Source organism: Rousettus aegyptiacus, unplaced genomic scaffold, assembly GCF_014176215.1.
Source record: "Rousettus aegyptiacus isolate mRouAeg1 unplaced genomic scaffold, mRouAeg1.p scaffold_m13_p_17, whole genome shotgun sequence".
NCBI classification, from domain to species: Eukaryota; Metazoa; Chordata; class Mammalia; order Chiroptera; family Pteropodidae; genus Rousettus; species Rousettus aegyptiacus.
The window spans coordinates 26,578,538-26,586,041 of record NW_023416292.1 but is presented as its reverse complement, the minus strand read 5'-3'; the positions used below and the strand labels follow the sequence as shown (position 1 = coordinate 26,586,041).

General features: G+C 54.7%; 1 protein-coding gene across 1 annotated transcript; it reads right to left on the bottom strand.

The window, feature by feature from the left end:
• Positions 1-441: 441 nt before the first annotated feature.
• TCHH (trichohyalin) lies at positions 442-6,770 on the bottom strand. Its single transcript, XM_036235246.1, has 2 exons — positions 6,610-6,770; positions 442-5,871 (listed from the first exon to the last, which is right to left on the bottom strand). The coding sequence occupies exons 1-2, from the start codon at positions 6,745-6,747 to the stop codon at positions 1,504-1,506; spliced, it is 4,506 nt and encodes a 1,501-aa protein (XP_036091139.1). The 5' UTR covers positions 6,748-6,770; the 3' UTR covers positions 442-1,503.
• Positions 6,771-7,504: the final 734 nt, after the last annotated feature.

The window sequence follows — 7,504 nt, the reverse complement described above, 5'->3', positions numbered from 1 at the left end:
GTTGCTTAAACCAACAGCTTATCCTTAGTTTCTACAGTGTTGAGTTGAACTTCAGGCCATTTTCTACTATTGGCTCATCAGACATCGGAGACAAAGGAGCTCCTCTATTCTTGGAAGGAAGTATCAGTGGACACTGGGAGCACCATTATTTGTCATGATTGCGAGTCACTATAAAAGGAGTACAGAAAGCCGTGGAGTCCAGAATAAAAACACTTGTAAAGAGAATCCTAGCTTAGGGATGGAAATAATACAAGATTTACCCAAACAGGAAAAAATGGTTGGGGAAAACAGAGGCGGTTTTTATTTTTATTTCTTTTTTTTCATATTTAGATGTAGATAATAGTAATCAAATACCTTTAAGTGATTGGAAACTTTGGTCAGTTTCCAGACTATTATATCTTGAATTAAGATGTGATGCATAGTTAAGACAGACAAAAAAAATTGTTTGCCAAACATTTATTAATTTTTTATACAGTCCAATTATTTCAACAAGAATGTCTCCACAGTAGTATCAATAGGCCTCAAAGGATTGTGGGCTGATGGGTCTTATCATGGGCCTGTAGGAACTTGCCCCTCTGTTTACAGATTTTTCCCCTTCCCTCCCCCAAAACGCTCTCTGTGATCTCTTATTGGCCCTAGAGTAAGAGAGATGTTTACAGGATTCTGAGCAGGTTCCCTCTCTGCTAAAATTAACAAAGGTAGTACTATTCTCAAACTCATTAAAGATTGGGGGGAAGAGAACTGAGCACTATAGACTACAGCAGACAGTTTTAAAGTTTGAGCTCTGGAGTTGTTTGAGAAACAGTTTACTTTCGTTTTATGAGATTTTAAGTACTTATGGAGTTAAGTATAAAAAAAAAACTAATTCAAATTCTGAGCCTTCAAGTTAAACCTCATCCTTAACAGATATTTCTCCCAGTTAGGAGCTGATTGCACAGGGAGTTTTTCTGCAGAATCCAGTTCCCTGCAGTATTCAAGGGTTGTAAAAATTTGGTTCCTTGCGGAATCTGTGCTAATTACGCCACGAAAGATGAGAGGCTATTTGGAGGTAAATATTAATGTAATTTAGGCCCAAGAAATATCAACTTGAACATTAAAAATATCTAAACTCTCCACAAGATGGATCAACCATTAAAAAATACACCCAATTCTTTTGAGTCTCACATCACCATGTTATTCTTGTTACTTCTGAAAGCAATAAATTAACGTGTCCGCAAACAAAACTCCTTGAGCAAATTAAATGTTTTTTTGTTTTTTTTTTTTAATGCACACCACGTTTGCACCAAAGAGCAAAGACATCTTGCAGTGAAGAACTACTTGAGGAAGAATAAAAGGCAGAAGTACAAAGTACTTGAAATGATTATAGTTTAAGATTTTGGAAAAAAGACATATTCTAACATCAGAGAGTTTCCCCACAACCAGAAACGTTTGAGTCATTTGGTACCCAGTGTTGGTCGTTCTCCTCTGCGGAAGCTTTGGCAGGTTTCGCGGTGCCGCGGCCTCTCAAGGGCGGTATTGGGATCTCTGCTCCTGGATGTACTCGTAGAGAGGGCTGGAGCGCACCGGGGCGCGCGCGGACTGACGCCTGCCGGGCTCGGGGACCTGATGACCGCCCTTGTCGTTTCCCTCCCAGACGTGGCGGCGCCTCTGCGCCTCCTCCTGCTCTTCTTGTCGCAGGTCCTGTCCCTCAAGGCGCCTCTTCTCCTCGCGCGCAAACTGCTCCTGCGCCGGGTACCGCGGGTCCGGCTGCTGCGCGCGCCTCAGCTCCGCCCGCGGCGCGCGCTGCAGCTGCGCCTCCTCCCGGCGCAGCTGCGCGTCCCGCTCCTGCGGCTCCTCGCGCAACTGTCTGTCGCGCTCCTGGCGACGCAGCTGTTCTTCCCGTTCCTGGGGGAGCTGTTCCTCGTCGCGGAACTTTCTGTCGCGCTCCTGGCGACGCAGCTGTTCTTCCCGTTCCTGGGGGAGCTGTTCCTCGTCGCGGAACTGTCTGTCACGCTCCTGGCGACGCAGCTGTTCTTCCTCGCGGAACTGTCTGTCACGCTCCTGGCGACGCAACTGCTGTTCCTCGTCGCGGAACTTTCTGTCACGCTCCTGGCGACGCAACTGCTGTTCCTCCTCGCGGAACTGTCTGTCGCGCTCCTGGCGACGCAACTGCTGGTCCTCGTCGCGGAACTTTCTGTCACGCTCCTGGCGACGCAACTGCTGTTCCTCCTCGCGGAACTGTCTGTCGCGCTCCTGGCGACGCAACTGCTGTTCCTCGTCGCGGAACTTTCTGTCACGCTCCTGGCGACGCAGCTGTTCTTCCCGTTCCTGGGGGAGCTGTTCCTCGTCGCGGAACTTTCTGTCACGCTCCTGGCGACGCAACTGCTGTTCCTCCTCGTGGAACTGTCTGTCGCGCTCCTGGCGACGCAACTGCTGTTCCTCCTCACGGAATGTTCTGTCACGCTCCTGGCGACGCAGCCGTTCTTCCCGTTCCTGGGGGAGCTGTTCCTCGTCGCGGAACTGTCTGTCACGCTCCTGGCGACGCAGCTGCTGTTCTTCCTCACGGAACTGTCTGTCGCGCTCCTGGCGACGCAGCTGTTCTTCCCGTTCCTGGGGGAGCTGTTCCTCGTCGCGGAACTTTCTGTCACGCTCCTGGCGACGCAGCTGCTGTTCCTCCTCACGGAACTTTCTGTCACGCTCCTGGCGACGCAGCTGTTCTTCCCGTTCCTGGGGGAGCTGTTCCTCGTCGCGGAACTTTCTGTCACGCTCCTGGCGACGCAGCTGCTGTTCCTCCTCACGGAACTTTCTGTCACGCTCCTGGCGACGCAGCTGTTCTTCCCGTTCCTGGGGGAGCTGTTCCTCGTCGCGGAACTTTCTGTCACGCTCCTGGCGACGCAGCTGTTCTTCCCGTTCCTGGGGGAGCTGTTCCTCGTCGCGGAACTGTCTGTCACGCTCCTGGCGACGCAGCTGCTGTTCTTCCTCACGGAACTGTCTGTCACGCTCCTGGCGACGCAACTGCTGTTCCTCCTCGCGGAACTGTCTGTCGCGCTCCTGGCGACGCAACTGCTGTTCTTCCTCACGGAACTTTCTGTCACGCTCCTGGCGACGCAGCTGTTCTTCCCGTTCCTGGGGGAGCTGTTCCTCGTCGCGGAACTTTCTGTCGCGCTCCTGGCGAAGCTGTTGCTCACGCTCCTGGCGACGCAACTGCTGTTCCTCGTCGCGGAACTTTCTGTCACGCTCCTGGCGACGCAGCTGCTGTTCCTCGTCGCGGAACTTGCCGTCTTCTTCCTCGAGGCGTCTTTTCTCTTCTCTTTCCTCCCTCAGCAGCTGCTCTTCCGCTGGAAACTTCCCGTCTCGCCATTCGGCTTCCTCTGGCTCCTCTCGCTCCCGCAGCGCTTGGGCCGGGAATTGCCTGTCGCGCTGCTGCCAGCTCCTCCTGTCCTGTCCCGTCGCTCTCTCCTCCTGCTCGGACCACGGATCCTGCCGGAATCGTCTCTCCCGCACCTGAGAGTCTTCCAGCTGCCGGATCTTTTCTCCGGTCTCCGCGCGTTTGGTGTGAACAATGTAGTTACGACCTTCATTTTCTTTTTCTGGCTGCCACTGCCATTTCAGATCACGGCGCGGATCCTCACCCCCGAACGGCCGCTTCTTCTCCCCGCGCTGCACCTTCTCCTCCTCCAGATACTGCTGCTGCCTCTCCCGCTGCAGCTGCTCCTCCTCCCGCTGCAGCTGCTCCTCCGGATATCGCCTCTCTTGTTCCTGGCGCCTCTTCCTCCGCTGCAGCTGCTCCTCCCGCGGCAGCTGCTCCTCCTCTCGCTGCAGCTGCTCTTCCTCCTGTTGCAGCTGCTCCTCCTCCTCCTCCGGATATCGCCTCTCCTGTTCCTGGCGCCTCTTCTCCCGTCGCAGCTGCTCCTCCCGCTGCAGCTGCTCTTCCTCCTGTTGCAGCTGCTCCTCCTCCTCCTCCCGATATCGCCTCTCCTGTTCCTGGCGTCTCTTCTCCCGTAGCAGCTGCTCCTCCTCCTGCAGCTGCTGCCTCTCCCGCTGCAGCTGCTCCTCCGGATATCGCCTCTCTTGTTCCTGGCGCCTCTTCCTCCGCTGCAGCTGCTCCTCCCGCGGCAGCTGCTCCTCCTCCCGCTGCAGCTGCTCCTCCGGATATCGCCTCTCCTGTTCCTGGCGCCTCTTCTCGCGTCGCAGCTCCTCCTCCTGCTGCAGCTGCTCCTCCTTCCGCTGCAGCTGCTGCTCCTCCTCCTCCCGATATCGCCTCTCCTGTTCCTGGCGCCTCTTCTCGCGTCGCAGCTCCTCCTCCTGCTGCAGCTGCTCCTCCTCCCGCTGGAGCTGCTCCTCCTCCCTCAGCTGCTCGCTTTGAGCCGGCTTGGCGTACAGCACGTGGCGGCGTCTCTGGCTTTCTTCCTCTAGTTGCCACCTCCATTTCTGGTCGCGGCGCAGCTCCTGGCGTCGCTCCCTCTCCCGATCCTCTTGGAGGCGCTCCACCTCCCGGAGCTGCTCCTCCTCCTCCTCGTCCCGGAGCTGTCGTTCCCGCTCCTCGCGCTCCCGGCGGCGCCTCTGCGGGTCCTGCCTGCGGGGCCTCGAGAAGACTTTGCTCTGACGGGCGTCGGCCTCGTCTTCTAGCTGCCGCTGCCACCTGGGGATGCGGCCCTCTTCCTGCTGACCCTCCTCCTCGGCCAACTGCTGCTCGCGCCGCAGCTCCTGCTCCAGGCGCGGCTCCTGCTCGCGCCTCTCCCGCTGCTCGCGCCGCAGCTCCTGCTCCAAGCGCGGCTCCTGCTCGCGCCGCAGCTTCTGTTCCGAGCGCGGTTCCTGCTCACGCCGCAGCTCCTGCTCCAGGCGCGGCTCCTGCTCGCGCCTCTCCCGCTGCTCGCGCCGCAGCTCCTGCTCCAAACGCGGCTCCTGCTCGCGTCTCTCCTGCTCCAAGCGCGGCTCCTGCTCGCGCCGCAGCTCCTGCTCCAGGCGCGGCTCCTGCTCGCGCCTCTCCCGCTGCTCGCGCCGCAGCTCCTGCTCCAAACGCGGCTCCTGCTCGCGTCTCTCCTGCTCCAAGCGCGGCTCCTGCTCGCGCCGCAGCTTCTGTTCCGAGCGCGGCTCCTGCTCACGCCGCAGCTCCTGCTCCAGGCGCGGCTCCTGCTCGCGCCTCTCCCGCTGCTCGCGCCGCAGCTCCTGCTCGCGTCTCTCCTGCTCCAAGCGCGGCTCCTGCTCGCGCCGCAGCTTCTGTTCCGAGCGCGGCTCCTGCTCGCGCCGCAGCTCCTGCTCCAGGCGCGGCTCCTGCTCGCGCCTCTGCTGCTCGCGCCTCTCCTGCTCCAGGCGCGGCTCGCGTCGCCCGCGCCTCTGCAGCTGCTGGTCCTCTCCCAGGCGCTCCCTCTCCAGCTCCTGCCGCTCCCGCTGGGGCAGCTGCTCCTCTTCCTGGCGCCGGCGCTGTGCCTCGTCAAGGCGCTGGAGCTCCCGCAGCTGCCGCTCCTCTCGGCCCCGCTCCTGGTCGGGAACCCGCTCGGGCGCCCGCGCCTGGCGCCCCTGCAGCCGCTCGGCCCGCTCCTCACGGCGCGCTTCCTCCGCTTCTCGCCGCGGCAGCCGCGGCTCGAGCCTCTGCTCCGCCTCGGCGAGCTCCCTCTCCCGCTCCTGCCTCTTCCGCCTGCGTTCTTCTTCCAGCTGTCCGGCCCGGGGCTCGAACCGCCTTTGCTCTTCTTGCCGGCGATCCTGCAACGGGCTGCGCTCGCCTTCACGCCTGGCGCCCTTCTCTGGCCCCGAGGCCTGGGCGAGAGCGTAATAACAAGCTTGAGCCACCTTGAAGATGAACAGCAGGAACTCTTTGAAGTCGACGAACCCGTTACAGTCGCGATCCAGAAGTTCCAGGATCAGGTCCACCGTCTCCGGGTCATGTGGCCTCTGTGAAAAAGGTAAAAAAAAAAAAAAAAAAGTTAAAATGCATCATTTACAGGTAAACGTTCACCCACGATGTATATTATATGATATACTGACACCCGAATGACATTACGAGCAATTAGGCAAAACCTGCGTGTACTGAGGCTTGTCCCCGTGTAAAATGTGAACACCATTTTATAGCTAACATTCGTTGGGGATTTTTGCATCTTGTAATTTAATGCCGATCAAAAGAACACAAGTTCTCTTGAGCTGGGTGGATACCAAAGCACTCATCCTCAAGAGAGAAACAATGGACATTTATGAAGATTTGCAGCAGCCGTTTCTGTCTGAAATAGCCAGTACCCCAGATTTGATTTTTAGCCCTTGTTGGAAAACAGAACACAACACTTATGGTAACCCCCCTTTCCTGGAGAACAGGCTGACTTTAATGATTGAAATTTGGAAGTAAATTTCAGCTCCTTCCAAGCCTAGTTTGATCTGATGTCTTTGGTGATAACTTCCCAAGAGCAGTTCATTCCTATCAATGTTGTCGTCAGGCACGTGACATACTTGCTAGCAACTTCTTTAGGACTCAGATTACGATGTCAATTAAGTACCTTCAAGCTCAGAAGTAAATGTATCATAGAGCTGTCATGGTGTAAATTGAATATAAAAACACCATTCCTTGCTCTGGTTTCTCCTGAGAGGAAATTTCATAACCCTAAATCAATAGAGAGGTTTCCTTTTCTTCTTATTTCTCACCCGAAGGACAGCTCCAAATTCTTGTTCGAGGAGGGTCTTCAGGTCTTTCTTGCACAGCGCTGCCCCGTCACAGTCATGTGAGGCATATTGATTGAAAATTTCAGTGATATCGCAGATGCTTCTTAGAAGTGGCGACATTTTTTTTTCCTTCCTTCAAGTTCAGGTAAACCTGGAACAATAAGATAGGATCCAGAATCGAAACTCTTTCTAGTCTTGGAGAGGCTATGGCCACACTACTGCACGCAGATCCCGAAATGACTGGACTTTACAACAGTAGTTATTTTCAGCCTGGGCTTTCAAAGCACTTTATCTTTGAATATTGTACTTCAAAAAGGGAAGAAAAACCCTGAGCAATTTAAGGCAGGGAATTATCTTCAGACTATGCTGTAGGTAGCTTTTGATCGTTCACCCAGTCTGGATTATCCATATCCTTTTCTTTCCTCTCTTCCTGCTTCCTAGCATATTTCATTTCAGACAGTGAAGAGAAGAATGTATGAATTTAAATTGGATATGTTACTACTCATAGCATCTTCCTCTGAAGTTGAACAATGAGGACAGGTGAAAGCCAACAGGTGAAGGAAGGTCTGAGAGTATCTTAAAGTGAATGGAAGTCACACACACACTTAATTGTGGCAGCAAAACATTTGCTGGTAACTAGAACAATAAAAAAGGAATGTGGATTATTTCCCAACATTATAGTTCATAAAAGATCTGGGAGTATAATTCATAAGTCACCAGTTCTAAGATTAAGTGCTACTTTTTCTTAGTCAAAGGTAGCATTGTACTATTCAGATATACCAGTGCAGAAAACAGTGGGTGTGTTGTCTGCCCTAACCCAGATGTGTTACAGATATTCAGTTATTGAGAGCTTCTGAGAGGTAAAGTTCCTGACTGG

Bases quoted from the DNA above. Each gene is read 5' to 3' on its own strand.
- TCHH (XM_036235246.1), bottom strand. From the start codon at position 6,747: ATGTCGCCACTTCTAAGAAGCATCTGCGATATCACTGAAATTTTCAAT. The intron at 5,872-6,609 runs GTGAGAAATAAG...CCTTTTTCACAG, and splicing joins AATTTGGAGCTGTCCTTCGG to AGGCCACATGACCCGGAGAC.